At 49.9% G+C, this 21,543-nt stretch overlaps 2 protein-coding genes and 1 long non-coding RNA gene across 3 annotated transcripts; 1 reads left to right on the forward strand and 2 right to left on the reverse strand.

The window, feature by feature from the left end:
- Positions 1 to 856: 856 nt before the first annotated feature.
- On the reverse strand, positions 857 to 3,480 carry LOC146595780 (uncharacterized). Its single transcript, XR_014895855.1, has 2 exons — positions 3,372 to 3,480; positions 857 to 1,417 (listed from the first exon to the last, which is right to left on the reverse strand). It is a non-coding gene; the product is annotated as an uncharacterized LOC146595780 (long non-coding RNA).
- A 1,588-nt stretch (positions 3,481 to 5,068) lies between these two features.
- Positions 5,069 to 17,751, forward strand: UBXN11 (UBX domain protein 11). The gene is made up of 14 exons (XM_085305127.1): positions 5,069 to 5,100; positions 6,570 to 6,607; positions 7,257 to 7,349; positions 7,713 to 7,813; positions 8,557 to 8,611; positions 9,625 to 9,701; positions 10,167 to 10,281; positions 11,697 to 11,914; positions 12,263 to 12,340; positions 13,907 to 14,027; positions 15,298 to 15,401; positions 15,645 to 15,712; positions 16,491 to 16,637; positions 17,572 to 17,751. Exons 1-14 carry the CDS (start codon positions 5,069 to 5,071, stop codon positions 17,729 to 17,731), a joined length of 1,407 nt encoding a protein of 468 aa, XP_085161253.1. The 3' UTR covers positions 17,732 to 17,751.
- A 1,686-nt stretch (positions 17,752 to 19,437) lies between these two features.
- SH3BGRL3 (SH3 domain binding glutamate rich protein like 3) lies at positions 19,438 to 21,489 on the reverse strand. Its single transcript, XM_085304994.1, has 3 exons — positions 21,369 to 21,489; positions 20,789 to 20,956; positions 19,438 to 20,356 (listed from the first exon to the last, which is right to left on the reverse strand). Exons 1-3 carry the CDS (start codon positions 21,414 to 21,416, stop codon positions 20,291 to 20,293), a joined length of 282 nt encoding a protein of 93 aa, XP_085161120.1. The 5' UTR covers positions 21,417 to 21,489; the 3' UTR covers positions 19,438 to 20,290.
- Positions 21,490 to 21,543: the final 54 nt, after the last annotated feature.

Genomic DNA, 21,543 nt, shown 5'->3' on the forward strand with positions numbered 1-21,543 from the left:
GCCACCTGGTGCTCACCTGCTGCCACAAGCTGATCCCCATGCTGGCATCAGCCCCAAAACATCCTTTATACCATGCCACCAAGCACAGCTCCAGCACCATCTTTTCAGGATGGAGGAAGGACTTCACTGGGGCTCAGCATGGCTCAAGATGGGTTGGTCCAGCCTCCAGCCATGCTGCAGCTGCAACCAGAAGTAACCAACCCCCAACAAGMCACCTGCGGGGAAGCCCCATGCCTGGCCTTATATACCCCGCCCCGSGGAGCGGCTGGCCAGGATAGGCCGGGAGCAGCCAGGTGGCAATGCCGGATTGGTGGGGAGCACGAGACCTGCCCCGCCATTGGCCCGCAGCGGCGCGCGGGGGAGGGGGCGGGGCCGCCGGCCCGGCCCAGGCGCCTCGGTGCCGCGTCCTGCGGCTGCTCCCCGCGGGCAGGCGGCCCCTGGCTCCCTCTGGCACTGGAGGTGTCCGCCGGGAAGCCCGCAACGACCCCCGGCCGTTTGGCTCCGAGGCCAGGAGGTTGCAGCGGGTCCCTTGTCCCCAGCCAGGGCTGGTGCTGCAGTGAGGATGGCACCAGACACTTCCTGACAGGAAACCCCAGCCCGGTTATGTGGCCTGGGCCTCTCGCACGCCAYCGGCCCCTTCGAGYGCCGACGGGTTGCACTGTGCCTGGYGTGGGTMGGGGCCCGTGCAGTGCTGAAGGGAGCGATGCGGTTGCAGCCGCCTCCCCGTGTCCAGTGACACGAGAGGATGTTCCAGCCCCCGCTGCCCTCTGCCACCGGCGTGGTGGGGGCACGCAGGTGTTCCTTGTCACCTGGATTAAGTTTAGCATCCTCGGCAGAGATCAGGCAGACCCACAGCCACTTTGCCAATGTTTTATTTCTCAAAGCCTCGGCAGCACGCCCGCTCCGGAGCCAGGGTGGGCTGCCCTGCTCCCAGCCGGAGCGTGCTGAGCCGGAGCAGCTTCGCCATCGCATTGCAAAGTGTTGCTGTGGCGTCAGTCTGTACCGCCGGGGCTGCTGCCTTTGGCCAGCGTGCTGGGGTGAGAGGAGCTGGAGCATGGCACGATGGGCTGGAGGGCCTGTGTGGGGCTGGGAGAGTGAGCACGGAGAAGGCAGCTGGCTGGGGAGAGGGACTTGCAGGATGGAGCGGTGGCGTCATGCTAGCTGGTCCTTGCTGCGAGTGTCCAGGGAGGGTCCAGGGCCACAGTCCTGAGGATCTCTCCATGGGGTGGACCAGGAGGCCAGGGCTCTTGGGTGCCGTCAGCCCTGAGGCTCAGCACTTCCGGAGCAGGAAAGCTGCAACCAGGCCCAGCGCAAGGGAGACAAAGGCTGGGCCACAGCACGGGGCAGCCAGGCTGACGGGTTGGCCGCGAGTGCTGGTCGCAGGCTTCGTAGTCACAGCATCCGCCCAGCTGAGGGGCTGCAAGAGCAAACGAGAGTCAGGCACTGCTCAAAGCCGAGCTGGAGGGCAGCGCCAGGTGGAAGCAGGACCCCGTGCCTGGCCTCTACTCAGCCCAGGGACTTTATGCCACCACAACAACCCCTCTTTGGGAACAAGGACTTGGCCCAGCACCTCATGGGGCCCTAGGAGGTCCGGTCTTGGTGCTACATCTCTCCAGCTCCTGCCAAGATGCTGGCGCAGGGAGCACAAACCATGCCAGCCTCAAAATGTCTTTTTACTCCTGCCTAGCCTCACTCTGCAGGCATCCTGAGGAGCAAATCAGGCAGAAATGACTGCTCAAAGGAGCCTGGGGGCATCCCTGAGCCAATGCTGCCCCCTTCCCTGCAAGGAGATGAGGCATCCTCCTCTCCCCTGGCTGTTTCTCATTTGCATCATACAGAAATCACCAGCTGCTTCTGGATTTTCCCCAAAGAGAGCCACAAAACGGCTGAGGTTGGAGGGGACCTCTGGAGATCATCAGAGGACACAAAACAAGCTCTCTCCTTGCGTTGTTTCCCTGTTTCTAGCCAGGTGCCTGTAGAATTTGTCGGGGGCAGAAGGAAAGCAAACATCTCCGCCCCTCCAGACTGCTCTGAGGAAGCAGATGGGGATGTGGGGGTTGCGAACCCCACAACGGAAGATGTGGGATGGAGACACAGGGCTGGTAAGTGCCTTGTGCTAGAAATGAAAGGAAGGAGGAGAGACAGCCCCCGTTCCTGGGCGCAGTGGCAGTCAGAGCAGCTCTCGGTGCTGGCAGGGAAGTGGTTGAGGCCAGCCCAGAGAGACCCAACGGTTACCACAAGCAGAAACATTGCAGTCATCCAGACATGATCTGGCAAGATAGCCTAGATGGGAATTTCAGGGTGGCTTCCTTCCCTCTCTAAAGACTTCTCCTTCCAAATTAAGGCATTTACTTAAATCCCTCCTGCCCTAGCTGTGCATGAACTTTTCTCTAGGTGTCTGGATCTTCCTGGAGATCAATGAAATTTTGACGAAGGCAGCAATTAGTTTACATCTGTGAATGGGGCACCACAGTGACAAATGCTGCCTCATCTGCTGGCAGTGGGATGCCAAATCTGCCTGTGCACCTGCACTTGTTCGCCCTGCTCCTTAGCCTGCCGAGTCCCCCAGGGCTGGGCCAAGGAATATGACAGGGTTGCTGCATGCTGTTCTGCCTGATCACAGGCACTCTATCACTACAAGCATTTCTGACTGCAGCTGATGGATTTGCCCAGAGACACAGTGAGACTCACAACATGTAAATGCATCCAGTAGAGCCAGCAACAGATCACATCGCCTGTTGCGTCTGTGACCGACACAAGTCCTAAATGATTTGGGAAAAAACTGTAGAAAAATAGTCGCAGGAGCTGCTCTGAATAGCATCACCCTGCCTGAAAATGCAGATTCAAAYGTAACCAACTCCCACAGACCGGTCCTCATCCAGGAGAGAGCTGACTTCAACCAGCATAGTGCTGGGGCTTCAAATCAAGCCATCATCAAGTCTCCCAGTAGGAAAAGAAACATAACCTTCAGCACATAGAGGCAGGAGGAAGCATGCAGCTCCCACAGCCATCTCTGCACTTTGCATGGGCCAGAGGGGCTGCAAGATCGGGTAGCAAGCAGGGAAGCATAGAGGTTACAGATAGGCATTCTGCTGGCAGATACAAAAAAAAAAAAAAAAAAAAAAAGCTTAAAAAACCATATGGAACTATTTAAAATTTAAAGATCACAGTGCAGAGCTTCTTATAAGCCAACCATGGTTGAAGTCAAAAATAGCTAGTAAGATGCTCTGCTTTCTGGCTGTGCGCAGAAATTCTCCTACTCACTGAACCTTGCAGTCCTCTGACTGCAGGTGCACCCAAGGAAAGAATCCGTCTGGCCTCCCCCACTTTTGGGGGTCTCAGGGCTTCCCTGAGCCATGGGTTTCTCTTACCAAGCARAGGGTGAGCAGAGCAAGCAGGAGGAGCAGGTGGGCACGCTGGAGGGGCTGCATCATCGGGGCTCGGTGTCCTGGGCGTGTAGCGTGTTGCAATGCTTCCTCATCTGCTTGTGGCAATTGCAGTCAAGGCTTTAAGCACCGGAGCCGCAGCTCTGTCTCACCAATCACACCGCTGTGCAGCCCTTCCTGCCCCACATCGTCACCTCCAAGCACGCCTGCCGGCCCTCCACCCTCGCTCCCACCTTTGCCAAGGGGCCTCCAGATCCGAACCCAGGGACCGTGTCCTGCAGCAGCTCTTACCCACTGGGGCAATCTCCCCCAGCTAAGCCAAGGGGCTGGTGCAAAGGGTTGCATGGGGATGCCGGTGACTGCAGAGCTGCACCAGAGACCTTCTGGGTGTCTCTTATCTGGAGCCATCAATCTCCATCACCTGGCACAAGACCAGCTCCTGCTTCCCAGTCTGTTCCCAGGATAGTTTCCCTCCCCAGGCGTTTGGCATGCCGGAGTGGAGTGGGAGGCCCCAGGGCAGCGGCGCCAGGCAAACGCTGCAAGCCCAGCACCCTGCCTTTGCCGCATCACATATTGCCACCACTGCTCCGCAGCACAAATCCCCACAGGTTGCTTCTCGCTGCGGGGCTTGCAGTCCTGTCCCTCGTGCCCATGTAGGACTAACAGTGCTTACAAGTGGAAAAAAGGGTCACAGTCCACAGGAAAGGTTTGCAAATCAGTTGACATTTCAGTGACGGCCCTGTCTTGCCCTCATAATGAGCCTCTTTCTCTGCAACTTGGGACAAAACATGGACCCAAGCTGCCAGCTCAAACTGAGGTTACAAGCCTGYGTGACCAGGTGGTCTCATCCAGGTCTTGTTCAACCTCCCCTCTAATTAAAACAACTACAAAACACTTACATGCCGCCTGCTTTTGACTGAAAAGATTTAGCACCTCGTGAACTGCTGGTGTTCAGCTGAGATGCTGTTATCACCCCGAGGGTGGCATATGTAAAACGCGATGGGGAAATACTGCCAGGAGATAGGGCTAATGCTTCCTTCCCAAGCCCCAGGCAGCTCCTTCCTCACAGAGGCCCTCCGAGCTCCTTCACCCACACAGCCGGAAACAAAAGGGATGCAACTGTATACTTTTTAAGATAGTTCAAAGTAAGTAAATCTACTAAAACATTCTGTATGCAGGCATGAAGCACACCTGTTGCCTTTTTGTTTCTGTGAAGTGCTTCGTGTCACAGAGAGCCCGCCACCAGCCTCTGCAGAACCTGAAGGCTCTTCCAGAAGCGGCAGCCAAGCTTCACCTAATTTAGCTCAGTTTTGCAGCTCACGGAAGTGTCAAAACAGACGTCTCAGTGCCATAAAAGGTACTAAAAAAAAAGGACGCGCTCAGCTCCTCTCAAACTAACGTGGCAGCACCAGGTATCGCCCTGGAAAACATTAAAAAACATTGTTAAAAGAAAAGAGGTTGAAAAACACAGCGCCAGGGCTTGCTCGGGGGGCCAGAGAGAGGGAAAGGCGGCCCGTGGGGCCCAGGCGGCGTGAGGGCCCGCGGCCGTCCCCGCTCCCGCCCCTCGCGGCGGCCCAACGGCCATTTCCTAACGGTCCCGCCGGGCGGCCTCGCGCCCCGCGCGGCCGCGGCTGAGCCAATCGCGGCGGCTCGCGTCGCCGCGGCAACCGCCTGTAAACAAGATGGCGCCGCCGTGCCGGAGAGTGTGTGGGGGGTGAGTGCTGCGCGAAGGGCGGTGGGGGGGGGGGGCCCTCCACCGTGTGCCTCCCACGCGCGGTGTGGGGTCCCCTCCCTCACCGGACACTCTCCCTGTACCACCCAGTGTGGTGACCCCCAATAATGCCCCCCTCCATAGACAGGACCCCCCACACACACCCACAGTGTGTCCCTTGCATACACACGGCGACCCCCAGTAACACACACACGGTTTGATCCCCTCTTCTTGCACACAAGGGACCCGCCTATAGCACACCCGCAGTGATCCCCCGCATCCACCTGACCCACTCTCGCCATGACACGTACACAGTGGTGCCCCCACGCCCTGGTGCTGGCCCCGCTGGGCCTGAGGGCTGTGCCCGGTTCCCGGCTTTGGGCAGGATGGAAGGACGTGCTCTGAGCCGCCCCAATGGGACCCTCGCGGCCGGGCGGCAGCCAGCTATGCCAAGCCGTACCTGCCCCGCTATGTTCTGCCCCCCCGACACAGYACCCTCCATCCCTTGCACATCTTGGGAACATAACTCTGTCTTTGTTCCTCAGACTCTGAAGCTGTCTAATATTTAAAGCATGACTTCTCTTCCCTCTCTGGGAAAGCACCCTAAAGTTCTGCTGCAGCTGTGCACTTCAAGGTAAATCAAGTTAACACTTCTCCTTCACTCTTGAGTCTTGTTTTAGTTTATTTGATACCAGCTGGTTCTTCTAGTGCAATAATCAAAGAACCAATGATAATTATGGTGAGACCAGCAGACTGTCACCCCACTTGCTGTATTGCATATACTGTACAATATAAATTATGGCCATTAATCTGAGTCCCTCTTTGTCTATGATCCTTCGAAAAGTTGATTACTATCAGCTTTCCATGAACTGAATCAATATAGAGGTATTTATTCTTAATTGGAAGTCATTCTGGTTTTGAAAAATAGGGTACTGTGGTTTAATACTATGCCTAACAGTAACAGTCTCAGCAACAATACTGGCTAGAATAAAATTCCCCAAATATCTAATTCTGTTGCCTTCTGGCCCACAATGGTGCCCAGTTGGTACCAGGAATATTAGACAGTCATGTTTAGCACATGTCTGTATCATGTTTTCCATTTTCCTCGTCTTAAGCAGGGCTTAATGCAACTGCAAGTGCTATCACTTTCACCTTTCCTATACTGTAGCACTGGCTACATAGCATGGGTATATTGTTTTYACCTTTCTCTGATCTCAGACAATTAACACATATTGCAACTCAAGGATTTTAAGTGCTGCTACAAGGCACAGATTTATTTGTTTGTGTATGAACCCACTCAGCCTAGAAAGCAGGCCATATGGACTGGGAAAATAGATCAATGAGAAAATGTACAGTTTGGGCTTTTTTTGACAGCCTGCAATTACATTTTGAAAATTTGCCCATCAAGCAAATCCCCCAACAGTTACTTAACTAATCTGCCCATTGATTTTATATATTCTCTTCTCTTTTAGAAAAAGGACAGAGGTACCTAAGGACATTGCTTCCACTGGTAAGGCTTTTCTTACATCCTACATGGTTTGCACATGTTGGCAACTGTAGCTCTCTTCCTGTCCTCTGTTTTTCTCTCTCCTACATGTGTCCAAAATCAGATAAGTTACAAATGGTTTCCACATCCTCAGCAAGTCCTAGAACACTTCATCTAGTTTCATCTAGCTTCATCTAGTTTTATAGTTCCATTTTAAGCCATATCCTTCCTATTTCTTGATCTTAAAGCAAAAACTCTTTCCCTTCTTGGTGAAATTCGCTGCTTCTGTGAGATCCACAAGAGTTAATCTCAGACTGTTGTACTGTTTTGTTGAAACAGCTCAAACTTAACACTAGTCTTCCTCACTGTGCAATGCAGGATGCTCTAAACTAGCATCATCACCTCTTTTTGACAGCCCTATTTTGTATTCACTCTTCCCAACTGCTTATATTGCACCTTTTCTTGAGTCCTGTTGGTTAAACGAGCACCCTCATCTGCTTTTTATTTTGAGAGTTGGATTATTTTGAGAGGGAGTGGACTGGACTTCTCTATTTTCCCCTGCCTTCTGTTTTCCACACCATAACCCCTACATGTCCTTTACCTGATATCAGTGAGGTTGTATCCAAAATGCTCACCTTTTTCTTTCTTTCATGCTTTTTGTGTCTCTTCTCAGAAGATGACAGCCTCTCTTCTAGGATAAAGAATCCAGTACAAGGCAGTCTACCTTCTAGTTCAACAGAGACAACACTGAAAAAGAATATGCAGGGTAATATCTCTCAAAGATTAGGGGAAGCTGAGCCATCACAGTTTCTCAGTGACAGTGGGTGGCCTCAACASTCCAGGCCAGGACTCTTTTAGGTGGTCCTGCTCTTATGTACAACAGCATTTTACACAGTGTACTGTTGGTGACACAGCCATCCTCCTTATCAGTCAGGAGCCAAGGGATTTATACAGAGTACCAAGAAAGGACCCCTTGCCCTACCCGCTGTGGCAGAATACAAGTTCTTGTGTGGGGTCTTCCACTCAGAAAATACTGTAACACATTGAGCATAAGATGCCCTATAATGAAAATAAGCCTGTGATACTGATTGCCGTTTTAGAAGGTAGCACATTGTATTTGTGCTTTCAGGTACAGCTCCCACTGACATGGAGCTCATGTCCTCCATGATGCAAAAAATTGCTCTGCTGGAACAAAAAGTAAAGAAACAAGCACAAGAAATCCAACTGAAGGTAAAAATCCTGGCCCATTCAGGGCCTGTTCTGTGCCCTACTTTAACAGTTCAAGCCGCAGTAGCAGTATATCTATTCAGACCTAGTTTGGAWGAAGACAAGTTAATCTGTAGTCTGCTCTGTTAACTATAGAAACGACCCATTGCAAAGCAACAGAGCAATCRTTACCTGTCCTTGGGGTGGGGAACATGACAGGCCCCATTATCTTGGGCCTGTTACGGTTTTAAGAAATTAATCTCAGGACTCATTCCCTAATATCATTAGCTGTTTGGCTTCAGACTTTTTTTGCTTTTGCTTTCTGAAACAGTAGCTGCTCAGATGACAAGGTCATCCCACAACAGGCCTCTTCACCTAACTGAGTTTTAGAATAAATAGTGTTTTTTTAAGTTACGACTATAGAGATGATAGTTCAGTTTCTAGATTTGTCACTTACTGTAGATCAGACTGAACTGTGCCTGAGCAGGGAGTGTAAGGGCACGAGCCCATATATTCTACAGATCTTGCACACATAGACGAGAAAGGGGTAGCTAGGTCAGCGTGTCCCTTACCTATTATTATATCCCACCCCTCATTCAAGTCTAATTATGGTATTTCTGAGGAGGTAACAGTCTTTATGACCCATCTCTGAGTGTGGTGAGAGTATGTACACCACTGACTCAGTCAGGACCAATTATGCAGACTGTACCTTAATGTTCTGCAAGTAGAAGAGCTAAACATGGTCATTATTTGTTCTGGTCCTGAAGGACAGGAAGATTGCTGAACTTGAGGGGAAGATGAAGACCCTTCAGAAAGAAGAAGGTAAACATTGCTTTGTCTTTAGCACCCTACACCTACCAGTGGGAGAGCCACAGAGCTCCAAACCTGTTCTCTTGCAGTACCAGGAGAACTTCCCTAGGGCTTCTGACCTATCCTTACCTTAAATCAGTTACACACACATACTACCATTTACCAAGGCAGATCCTCACTTCATATGTGCATCTGTTATTCTGTGTTTCTGGTGCAGCACAATACGTTATTTCCTGACCCATTTTGTATGGGTTACTAAGTTTCCATGAACATAGAACAACCACACAGGTATCTAGAGAGGTCAGAGGAAAGAAAATTAAAAAATGTAGAATTTAAACAGTCTGAAAAAACAGGGCTACTCACAGCTAAGCAAAACCAAAGTTCTGCTTGGAGTCTCAAACAGTTCTTACAGGTCCAGGTTCACTTCTCCTATAAGACAGCCTAGCTCCAAATTGAATCCAGTCTTGAGTGAGTCACTCTGCAGCTCTTGCCCCCCACTCAGTTCCTTGGAATCCAATAACCCTCTCCAGCTGAGCCCAGACATGTTTCCTACAATGGCTGAGCTACCTTATTAGCACAAAGCTGTGGTGAATTCTCTATTTCCTTAGCAGAGAACAAGAATATGCCTGTCAAATGATAAATGGGTTTTGTACCTCATCATACATTGTTCCGGCCATTCAGCCTGGCTTTATGGATCCAGCTTCAATGGACACCTGCTGATTTTTGAATAGGTCCCTTAAGATCAAGTAATCCAAGCAACCTTCATTGTGTAACTGCTAACAGCATCACTTACATCAGCTTCCTGCAGCATAAGAGCTTACCATTATCACTAACATATATTTTAGTCTGTCCACATCTTTCTCAAAAGTTGCAGGTTGAATTGTCAGGGACAGCTCTTGTGGCTTACGGGCTCAAGTTCATTTACAGTACGGGCAGGCTGCTGGGGCATCTGCACTGCATGATRTGGGTTATCTGTAGCTCTTCTTCAAGGCTGTGCATAGAAAAAAACAGATCTTCCCTTTCAGATGCTCCTGACTCATCCAGAGCAGAGGAACTGGAAATGAGGTGCCTTCAGCTGCAGACCCAGGTCTGGGAGATGGAGGTGAGACTCTTGCTTTGCTTACCCCAAGCTATCTGCACTTTGACTTGACGTTCTTTTAGTCCCAGGTTGCTTGGTTCTTATCAAGCTGCTGGTTTAATGGTCACAAATCTTCACCTCACACCTCTGAAAAAAAAAAGCAGGTTGCATGGGAGCTACAGGGTGGTAGTAGATTTTATTCACAAACGTCTGTGCCTCCTCTGAGTCACATCATTTTGATTCCTAGGGCTATGGTCTTTGCAGCTGCCAGAGCCTTGGGAGACTACTATATCACTAAAAGTAATTTCATTCTGCCTTTAGTCTGCTGCTTCTGCTCTGTCGGTGAGATTGTCTGTCTGACGGGGCCAAAYAACCCATGAGAAATCTTCACTTTCACCTCCCCTTCTGCCACAATCACAACTCAGGCTTCCAGTTCTAGTTTCTGGGGCTCTGTGCCTACAATTCTGGCTTGTTCTCTTCTTTATACAGCGGTTTCTAAATGACTATGGTTTGATTTGGGTTGGAGAGAGTCATGAACAGCTGGAAGATTTAGAATCCTTCAAGGATGAAGAAAAGCTGCCAGCATGGAGTCTCTGGAAGCCAGGTAAAACACCAGCACCCTTTGTTGAAGCAGCTTTCCTAGCTCTCGCTGTATGCTTAGAAGAGGTACGATATTTCCTAGAGAAAATAAGCAGGTCATCAGAACCTGCGATCTTGTACTGGGCTCTTTTCATCAGCCCACCTCAGGGAGAGAGGCATGGAACAATATAACAGAAGCTAGGCCAGGCCAAACGTTGATATTTTATAGGCATATATTTTATAAACACCATTTAGAGGAAGAGGAAAAAGCTTGGTGGCTCAGCCATTTGGAAGAATATCCTCATAGCAGCTGTTTCCTGAAGAGTTGATGTACTCTACATGTTTGAGGCTTGATTCTGCTCTAATAGGAATGACGTAAAATGGGTGGAAAACGGAATCAGATGCTTTGTGTATATAGTAGCTGTAGTAACTTACCGACATTATCTGGCTCCATCAGGGAGCATTGTTTGCCTTTCCTCCCAACAGCCCTGTGAGTGGTTTAATTGGGACCTGATTGTGCTGTATGGGGTCCAAGCTATTTGGCAATAGCTTCCTAGGAAATGCTAATGAGGAGAAAAAAAAAAAAAAACACAATCTTGGGCTCTACAGCCAATACTGCCTCCTGAACACTGCGCAAATATTGGCTAGTTATTTCTTCTCTCTCTTAGATGCAGGAGCAGATAAGAAAGTAGCAGAAATAACTTTCATGACTTTCAGTTCGTCTACTCCTTTTTAAGATTTTTGCTTTTACTCTTATACGGGCCTTTTTCTGTTTACGAGATCTTTGAAAAGCAGAACGGAAAAATATCAAAGGCCCTAGGCCACACCTCTGCCTGCATCTCTGCTCTCATTTCCTCTTCTCATTTCATTCTTCTGTGTCATCCTAACACTTCTACCACTTCACCCTACCACTCTCCACATGCACTGAAACAAACATACTCAGCAATATCCCRGGGAGAGAGCTTCTTTTGAGAGAAAAATCCGCTGGTGGCTTGGAGCAGGCAGCCAGCTGTGTTTACACTGGCATTTCCTCGGCAAGTCTGGCCTGGTCCATTTATCCAATCTAGACAACAAGTTACTCCCTCTGTGCATTTTGCAGTATCACGTTAAGAGACAACACTCATTAAATTGCAAACAAACACATGGAGCTGAATGTGGTTGCAGAACAAGTAGCTGAGGCTTTAGCTGACAGTAGAGTTAACATCAGCTTTTAACAAGTGRGCTGTTTCCCTACTGCCCTGCCCTTGTGGTTTTGCAACACCCATGTAAAACTGCAGCACAGCACCACAGCAGTGATATTGCACCATATTTTGCAAACATGTGGAAGGTGAAACATGAAGAGGCAGCCCAAAAATAAATGTACCTCGAATATGTCCACACATGTGGAAACTGCTTAGTTGGCATCTCCTTCCCCTCATAACTCAGCTCCTTCTGCCACAGGTGAAGCAGTTGCTTCAAAACAYCAGATTGATTTTGACTTAATTTTGGAAAATGTGAAGGATTTGAATGCATTGGCTGGGGAAGGCATTTCTCAAATTGAGCACATGCCTGGAGGTGCTCGGCTGAGACAGCCAGAATCCCTCCCTCTTACACTGTATCAGAATGGAATCGTCATGTGCAATGGACCTTTTCGGCCCTACAAGGAACCATCTACGCAGGTATGGAGAGGTCTGTAGGGGAGCTCAGCTTACAGTCATCGTGGTATTCACGATGTCCAAGTCTCAGGGTAGGGAATGCAATAAGGATAGGGCTGGTGAGCTCATCCCAGTCATAAAAAGGAGCAGCTATAGAGACCTCGCAGCCTTGCCCTTATGCTCCCATGATGCCTTTAAAGACTATTACCTGCTTGTATAGTAACTTTTAGAGATGAGAAATCTGGGTCTTTGATGCAGACTCTTCTTCACCACAGTAACACAAGTAGGAGCAGTCCAGGAGGAATATACATTAGTCATGAGACAAACGAAAAGTCTGAGAAATTGCAAGGAGACTCTTACGCTTTGTTTCAGCAATGCCTGCAGGATATCATGGATGGCTATTTCCCTTCAGAGTTGCAGACACGCTACCCTAATGGCATTCCTTTACAGGTAGGAAGTGCAAAGTTCTGTTCTTCAGCTTTTTGAAAGAAATTTCTCTCTTGACTCTCTAAGAAAAGTGTTCAGATTTCTTCCACTGTCACCAATCTGCTGGATCCTCCCCACAGCAAATTAAGTCTGAGGTTTCTGAACACAGCTTTTAAGCAGCTAAGTTCCCTGCACATGTGTCCTGGGAAAAGGGTAGCTAGAAACAACACCTGCTAGAGCCATACAGGAAATAAGTGAGTATTTGTGCATTGGAACTGAACGGTTTCTCTGCCTCAGTGAATCATGGCTCRGAACAAGACTTCTGAGAGCCTAGCGGGCTTTGTAGAGAAGAAGCAGCACATGCAGCATCTGAGCAGCTGTGTAACAAAAAAGAGAAGACTTCTCAAGCAGTTCCCCTGGGGAAGCTTTTACAACAGATCAGACAAATGTCTCACAAGGAAGTACAAAAAGTTGATTTTTGCCATAATCTATATGCCTTTGACCACCTGAGGTCTTTTGGCGCTCCACATTTTGATTTCTCAGAAATAGAAAAAAAAAAGGGGGGGAGCAGAAAAAGGCAAGAAAAAGAGAAAGATAGACCATGTTTTCAGGCAGAAAGCAGGGAAAGAGAAAAAGCCTCAGAGGAGTATAATCTAGGTCTTCCAATGCATCTGAAACAGCAGACACAGCCGGAGGGGTATGCTTACCTACTGCCATGAAGAACRCAGGCCACAACTGCATAGGTAAATATTACTTCATCCAAGCTGAGGTGGTAGGTGTGGTGGCTGGGAAGTCAGGTGGGGGARGAAGGACTGTTGCTAGGCTGTTGGGCCTGTGGTTCCCTGTAAGCCCTGAATAGCTGGCCAGAACTAGAAGCCACAGAACAGTACTGTAGGCTGGAGTGAATAAAGACACAGAGTTCATCCAACACGCTGATTTGAACAGTCAGGTATAAAAGGGCCATAAACAGCACCCAAAAAGAAAGACTGTCTCTTTTTGTGGTGAGGTGTCTCTCCCACACTGCTGGGGGCCTTAGACTAGCACGCTTCCTTCCTTGGTTTGAGAGAGCTCTCTGGCAGCTCTCCCCACAGCTCTCATCTCTTCTCCTGCAGCACTGGCTTAGCCTAACTCCAGTTCTAGTCTGTCAGTAAATCCCTCTCCACTCCCAACCTGCTTTTTACATTACTTTCCACCTGGAGAGCATTTCAAGTGAGGAAACTTAAGACACAGAGGGAAGATCAGGCCCAAACACATTTCTTACAGCTTGCTTATGTAGAGAGGTGGCAGCTTTCCTGTGCCTGTTGGGATGGATGAATGACTGTTCTGGGGGGGTCTGCATGAGCCATCAGTGAGTTCTGGACTTCAGGAAGCAGCCAKAATTTACTTTTTTTGAGAACCTCTAGGAGCTGAAAACATATTTCATTGAGTTTTGACAGGTGGACCAGTTTCACAGGAACCACCTCTCTTAGTTTCATTTAGAGTTTACAGCTCTTGATTGTTCTTCCTGTGTTTTATTGTGCTCTGATGCAGTGAGAAATGGTTTGGAGCAACAGTCAGATTTGCTTACAGCAGAAGGTCTTAATTCAACAGGTCACTGACAAGAGGGACGTGGTATTTCAGGAGAGATGCCTTCCAGGGAATTTTCCTGGCCGTGGCCAAGTGGTTGACCATTCAAAATCAAGTGAAGTGCAGGAAACCACTGAGATCCCAGGTAAATTCTTAAATCTGCCTGGAAAATCACAGCTAATTCCCAAGAAGGAAAATCATATCAAAACCTTACCAGGGTGGTTTAGATAGCAAGAAATGAATGTATAGGGTCTCAGGAAGACAATATTTCTGGGTCAAAGCCCTCCACTTGTACCTCCAGTATTGCCTCAAGAGCTGCAAGCTACCCAGCAAGGAGTCCTTTTTAACTGCTAGRTTTTCCTAAAGAATGAGACATGACAAGTCATGAAAGACCATAAGATCAGCAGGTTTCCCAGAACATGCTTGACACTCCTTCCCTCCTCCCCTCTAATTCTGAAAGACCCAGCTCCTTCTAGCTTCATCCATATCAACAGCATCCAAGGATGTCGAGGGACCMGCGCAGACATGGGGAAGTGTAGCTTGCAAACACCTCTTTGATTCCTGTACAYGTCCCATCTGTAAAGGCAGATGTCTGTAAGCAGATCCATCTTAACTATTCCAAAAATGGCATGGTTCCTCTTCAAACTTTCAAGGGAGGATATGGTATATATGGTCAGGCCACAGATTCCTTATTTTGCTTCTAAACTYCAGCAATCTGCTTAAGCAGTACCTGTCAGATACTGTCATTGTTTGGAAAACCAAATACATTCAGTCATATAGACAGAAGACAACATTAGCTTTGTGCATGTATAACCAAATAATCTGTACAGTTGCATTAGTCATCAGTAACACTGTCATCATCCTATATGTGTGTGTGTGTGTGTGTGTGTGTGTGTGTGTGTGTGTCTGTATGTATATAAAAACACTATACTACTCACTTACTGATCTCAAGGACGTTCACAAATGGAAGCTGCACTAAATGTTTCTTTTATCTAAGTGGCAAAATATAGTTGCTCTGTGTCAGCATACAGAAAGAAACTGACACCTACAAATACACCTTCATGAGATGAAAAGTTTTCCGTGTTTGTAAGAACTTTCACAGTTTCACCAGTTTTCCCCATTCAGAGCAGGGCTAACCAGGTTCCTGCCAGTTGCCTGCCCYGGCAGTGTACTGTAATAAATCGACTGCACAGTCACTCACTGCTTATGTTGACAATGAAACATTCAGTGGGCCAGAAAGTGGGACAGCTTCAACAGTGGAGACCAAGAACCACCAGTCTCAGCGTAGCTAGAGGAGGTTAGAGCTCTCCCTGTTGGCTGTTCTAGGCTCTTGTTGCACCAAATCAGCATATTCTGATGGAAAATTGTTTGTCAAAAAAGTGTCACATGGACACATTTCCCCTCTGCTCTAACAGGTCCTAAACTCTCACTGGAGCAGTTTCTGAACAAACTCCCCAAGTCCTTGATCCGTGGAGGACAAGTGATCCATGTCCGAGACTCAATCAGAGCAACRCTACAGGTATGAGCAGGCCCTGCGCAGGTCAACAGTGTGAGGCTGGCTGCAATTCCTGGGGCTCAGCGTACTGTGCAGCACCAGGCGTATCCTCCTTGGGTCTCACTCAGCTCTGCATAACCTCCTCCTCCCAAATGGGGCTCCACTGGAGGACATGTGGCACCTTGTCACCCACTCCTGGGCTTTTTTGGCACTGYTTTGTCTCTGTGCAGAGCTGGCAGCAGCTGATACTCACTTGTTTGCTTTCAGGGCTCTGATGGGGCGCAGAGCAGTGAAGTGATCCAAGTGGAGACACCTAGGCTGGCTGCCCTGAAGAGGTACCGGCATGGCCCCTCCATCTCTATTACACAGGGCTCTTGTCCTCCTCCTGTTCTGTCACTGCAGGTTTTTTCAGGGAGCTGATCTGAAGGAGTAAAGGGACTTGTCTCTTTTTGCCCCTTCTATCTTCCATCTTAGAAATAAAAAGCAGACCAAGCTGGGGTTTTGGGGGAAGACTGATGATTTTTTTTATGGTGACCCTGCCATTATTTACATTTTTAACAAAGACTTCTGTTGTTCAAAATGTTACTTACTCTTAGCTTAAATAATTTTAATAACAGCAAGCCAAGGCTAAGAGTTTGAAACCATCTAAGAAGCCCTTTGGCTTTTTGTCATCAGGCTAAAAAGGAGAATTCTTCCAGGAAACTGATGAGCAAGCAGAAGGTCACACAAACAGCACTTTTCCACTCAGAGTCTTCTGGGCAAGATAGGACCCAAATAGCTAATGAAAAAAAACCCAAGCAGATTAATTTTAATCAAAAAAGTAGAGCAAAGTACTTACCAAACAGCCCTGATCTAAAATAAAAAAAGCAAAAAAAGGTCAGCAACCTTCTTTGCAAAACATTTTCAAGCAGTGAAAGCAAAGTAGCAGCTTGGTCTGTGGGTCGCTCTGTTTGTCTGGAGTGAGACGGGGCTGTGTTGACCCCGTTTCAGCCTTTCCTCGTTTATTCAGATCACCCCGGTGTGCCAGAACCTGTCCAACCCTGCCCATAAAGCCTGCGATCTGCTGGCGGCAGAATCCTTGCACCTCTGCTAACAAGGTTTTCTGACCTCCAGGGTGAAGACAGCTGAGGAAGCCAAGCCGCCTGCCCCAGATATCTGCACTCTCCGGATCAAATCTGAGACTGGGGAGCAGACGTACATTGTAAAGATGCTCTTCACAGAGACCATAGGGGACCTGCGCCAACACCTCGCCCACACCAGGTAGGCCTAKGACTTCCGCCCCTCTGTGCTCTCTACCCTAGTTTGTCAAGCCCCAGGGAAGGTTACGCAGTTGCTGCTCCAGGCCCTGGAGCTGTGTTTCAAGCAGATCAACATGAGCTGAGCAGGGCCTCAGGGTTACAGTCCTAGATGCCAGGAGGTGCCAGGCATCCTCTACTCCTTTGGCTCCCCTTAATGCCAGAGCTGCTCTCTAGGAAATACTGTCAGGGTCAGATGCAGTTCAGAGCATTTAACATCTCACCTCTGCCAAAAAACCTGATGTATCACCAGAGATACATCTCTCCTGTCCTCTCAAAATTCCCATCTCACCTGGGCCCATCACTGCCTTCCAGCACTTCCTTCCAGCTGCTCAGCAGCACTCGCCTGACTATTGCCACTGTTCTGCAAGGTGTTCATGTACAACATGTGTATGTAACACATGTATATAACACACATACATATATATATATACACATATATATACACAGGTGTTAGAGCCTGGGGGCTACTAAGCTGCAGCCTTCAGCTTGGGTAACAGATCATCTGTGGGACAAACTGTCCTTGGCTCAGCCAACTTTTTCACTCAGTGCACTCAATGCTGCCCAAAGGATTCGCAAATACTTTAGGAGGCAGTTCTGGGCACCTGAGGGGACCCATTTATTGTGGTGTGTAGCTGTGGCCTCCGTTTGAGGCCCATGATGAGCTCATCACTGTTGGAATGTAAGAGTGTCCTTCCCTGTTGCAGCTGTGCAGGCTGAAACGGCTGCTCTGTGTTTCATTGTTTGCAGTTAGGATGAGAAGTCCTTTTTCTGCTTGGCCTGCACTTGTAAAAGTCTCTCCCTCTGCTCTTACATAACCGCAGCTGGATTAGCTAGGGCATCGGAGCAAAACCTTGGGGGATCCTGTGCAGAGGAAAAATTGTGCTGTTCTTTCCTAGGGGTGGAGACTCCGAGTCATATGAAATCATCAGTACCTTTCCCCAGAGGGTGTATGTGGACAACTCCCAGAGCCTGCAGGACTGCGGCCTGATCCCTAACGCCTCCTTGCTGCTGCGTGAAAAGACCCCTTCGAACAAGGGGGGACAGGGCTGCAAATAGCTCAACAGCTTCTAGCACGACGGTTGCTGTTCCAGCTGCTCCTCCTGCCAGGACTGGGCTGGTTTCTGCAAGAGGAAGGAGTTGCCTTGCACAGTTAGCTAAATTATAACCACCCCTTGAGCAGGGGATAGAGAAGAGGGTTGTCTTTCTAGATTTAGTTTCATTGCAGTGTTACCTGGGGCAGCGAGAAGAGCTCCAAGGCACCAGTTTGGCCTCTCCCTTCAGCAGAGGCAGCACATGCCAGGACCAGTCCTGCTGCCTTGCAGGCAGGTATTAGGTGGACTCCAGCACATTGGGGCATTTCTGTCAGGTGGAGCTCAAACCAGAGGCCTGGTTGCTCACCTCTCTTAAAGGTTATATAGGCTGATCTCTGCTCAGGGAAGGCTGCCAGCTTTATACCGGTACTGGGCAGTTACTTTGCTGGACTCGGGGATTCTCTAGCAGCAATTGTATCTGGGCAGGACAGACAAACAGCTCAGGTCAAGTCTGTTTTCTGCATACAGCTGCTCCCCGGATTTCAACTGCACTTACACCACGAGAGAAACAGGCTCAGTTTTATATTCAGCAGTGAAGCTAAACCACAAGGCCTCAAGCCCTTGTAATGCTGGGACTGGGCCAGACTCAWTTCAGCTAGGAGATCCTGCTACTGGGTTTCCTGTACGTGAACAACTCCTTCCGCTGGACAGCCCCCAGACCAGTGGGGCTGAGGCTCACAGTCCACAGCCACATGGAGCCAGCACGCAGCAGYGCTGGACTGGGCTGCCCTTCCTCCCTCAGCAGCCTGCCGCATCCCGGAGCTACACTGCTGCAACAGGACACCGTGTCACTGGAGAGGAGCATAATCCCTTCGACTCTTCTTTGCTGAATCCCCAGTAAAACGTCTCCCTCCCTCTCCCATGGGCCAGGGCCGTGCTCTGCAGGCCCCTTCCCCAGCACATTCTTCCTGTTTCAGGTGAGGAAGCACCTCCCAGCGGGTTCCCCCCTTTTAGCAAAGACCCAGCACATGCGGCCATCCAGCCCTCATTAAAGACTCCCAGGAAGCACTCATTTGGTTGCAGTTTCCACTTCCATTAAATTTCAAAGGAGTAATTAGCCCTGGAAGGGATCAGGATGCCCAGAGCACTTCCTGGAACAGCTCAGTTTTACCAGAGCTCTTCTGACTGCAGTTAGTTTTACAGCTCAAATACAGGAAGTGTCACTGGTGCACACCAGCCACTTCTGCATGCTCCTGTGACCAGTGACTGAATCCCCGTGGCTGTGAGTTCATTTCCTCCTTTTGCCAGCTGTAACAGGCATAGCAGTACACAGGGCACCCTCCCACAGGGTAGCCTTCCCCCCTGCCCCTCAGCTGTGAGCCAGTCTGTACCCAACCAGGTAATTTTTGTTTGTGTTGGGGTTTGTCTTTTGCTCATGTGTCTGGCTGAAGCTGTCCCCTCCCTGAAATGCTGTTCTTACCATGCACAGGAGAGCACCACTTGAGAGAGGTGAACTGTCACTACGGAACTGTAGGATACTCTGGCAAGTCCTGCAAGTATCTGATTTGTGACAGTGATCTAAGCAGTTAAGATCTCTGCCAGGCTGCAGCAATGAGTGCAACTAACTCAGCTCCTCCAAACTGGGACTGGCTCAGAATTGTTACATAGGATGATGTTTAACCTGTAGTCAAAATAAAACCAATTTAAAAGAAACCCACAAGTACCAACATGAAAGGTACAGTAACATTTAATAGCATCTTGGAAGACAACACTGGTTATAAACTTGCTTTTTGGCAGGAAAACAAAATGCACTTGGTCCAGGTTGCAAAAAGCCAACTCAAGAAAAGAAAATACAAGACAGCTGGAGCATCAGCTGTTTTGGAGCAGCCCTGAGCCATTAACGCTCACAAGGGAGTGCTCACACCACATCAGAGCAGAGGGCACTAATGGAGCAGCACGGGTCCCGGTGCTAGGCCYGTCCATCCCCCACCAAAGCAGCCTGTCGAGTGACACAAGCCTTAGGCTCCCAGCCCTTGCCTGCTCCATGGTGGGCAGTCGGACCCCACCTTTGTGCAGTATTTCTGCATTGAATTAAAACAAAACCAAAAATCAACTTAGTTGCCATGATCGCTGCAGTTGAGATGAAAAAGGAAGTGAAGCAGCAGGATTTACACTTTTAACAGCAACTGGGAAAAGTGTGAAGTAACATGCAACCTTAAGCCCTTCCCTTYTAAAGTAGGGACTCTTCCTGTAGAGGGCTGATGGACAGCTGCACTTCGCACAGCCCGAGAGGCTTTACTGCTTACAGAGGCACTGGAAGCTGCGTTGTGAGCCAGGCCCAGCTTTGTTCAAAGGCGATGCACAGCGAGCATCAGACTTTCTTTGGATCCCTCTGAGATGATATCAGGGTTAGGCAGGAGGGAATCGTAGGCAGCTGCAATGATAGTTTTGGTCATGGGTTTCCCTGTGCTGGGATACAGGTCAGGGTGCCAGGACAGCGCTGACAACCTGGAAGTGAAGGTGGTTGGAGATGAGGGCACTCAGGAATGCAGGAGGAGTCCAGGACAGGAGGGGAACCCGGGGCTCAGGCCAGCTTCAAAAACTCTTGCAGGGTGTTTTGTTCCACTGCTTCCACAAAGAGCTCATAATCCTACAGAGAAAAGTGACACAGTTGCTCACAAAGCAAGAAGCGCCCAGCCCGAGGGCCTGGCATGCYGCAGACTCCCCTCCAGTAGGCAGTGCGGGATCCCCTGGGCGCCCAGCACAAACTGGTTCACAGCTCAGGCGTCAAGCGTCTGCGTGGATAATGACAGGGCTAAGCATGGAGAGCCCTGCACGGCATAGCCCTACCTCCCACAGGTCACCYAGGTCTCACTGGTGCAATTTTTTGCAAGCTACTGGGCTCCAAGTGCACAGTAACCCATGAGGTGCTTTGCCTGGGCACCTCATCAGAAATGTTTTGAAAAGCATCTTGACACTTTGTTTGTAGCAGGAAAAAAAAAAAAAAAAAGAGAGAGACAGGTTTATTCCCTGTCATCCAAGTTTCACAGTGCTTATTCCCAGCACAGAGCGCAAGCCTTACCCCGCAGTAGTGGTCCCCATTGACAATCTGGGGTGGGATGGCTTTGGGGTTGCCTGCCTTGGCCCTCATTTCCTCCCGGAGGGCGTTGTCCTGGGATATATCCACCAGCTCGTATTTGATATTTTTCCCATCGAGAATTCTGGTCACTTCGCTCTGTTGGGATTTGATCTGGAACCCGGACGGAGAAGGTAGGTTATCGGGAGCTGGGACTGGGGCTGGAGAGATGCCCGAAGGTGTGCACACACCCAGCGTGCCAGAGACACTCAGCGCTGCGCTTGCAGAGTGACCGCTCCTTACGGGCCATGGTCCAGACTTCAGCTGGCCACGGGGCTCGGCCCTGTGGGGGGGGGAGAACCCAGCATGGAGACACGAAACGGGGGGAAGATGGGGACGGGGCAGCCCCTAAGCAAAGAGAGGAGCACTAGGAGAGGCGTGCAGGGATGGGGCAGAGGGGACACCCGGGGTGTGGGGGGGCGAGGGTGGTCTCGAGCTCCACGGGGTGTGGGGGGAGGGAAGAGACCCRCGCCGGGCAGGGAAGAGGGGCCCCGGGGTGCCCGGCCCCGCGCCCGCCCCCGCTCACCTCCCGGGAGCCGGTCACTGAGGTGCTGTAGACCTTGAGGGTGCTCATGCTGGATCGCGGCCGCTCCCTGCGCGCAGCCCGGCGGAGGGAGGCAGAGAAGGGAGGGAGGGAGGGAGCGGGCGGCCCCGCCGCCGCCCGGCATGTGACTGCGGGGACCAATGGGGCCGGCGGGCCC

The sequence above is a fragment of the Rhea americana genome, unplaced genomic scaffold (assembly GCF_003343005.1).
Source record: "Rhea americana isolate MKP2758 unplaced genomic scaffold, rheAme1 scaffold_215, whole genome shotgun sequence".
NCBI lineage: Eukaryota > Metazoa > Chordata > Aves > Rheiformes > Rheidae > Rhea > Rhea americana.

Excerpts from the sequence above, each read along its gene's own strand:
- SH3BGRL3 (XM_085304994.1), bottom strand. The coding sequence starts at position 21,416 with ATGAGCACCCTCAAGGTCTACAGCACCTCAGTGACCGGCTCCCGGGAG. Across the intron at positions 20,957-21,368 it reads CAGTGACCGGCTCCCGGGAG|ATCAAATCCCAACAGAGCGA; the intron begins GTGAGCGGGGGC and ends TCCGGGTTCCAG. Across the intron at positions 20,357-20,788 it reads ATGGGGACCACTACTGCGGG|GATTATGAGCTCTTTGTGGA; the intron begins GTAAGGCTTGCG and ends TTTTCTCTGTAG.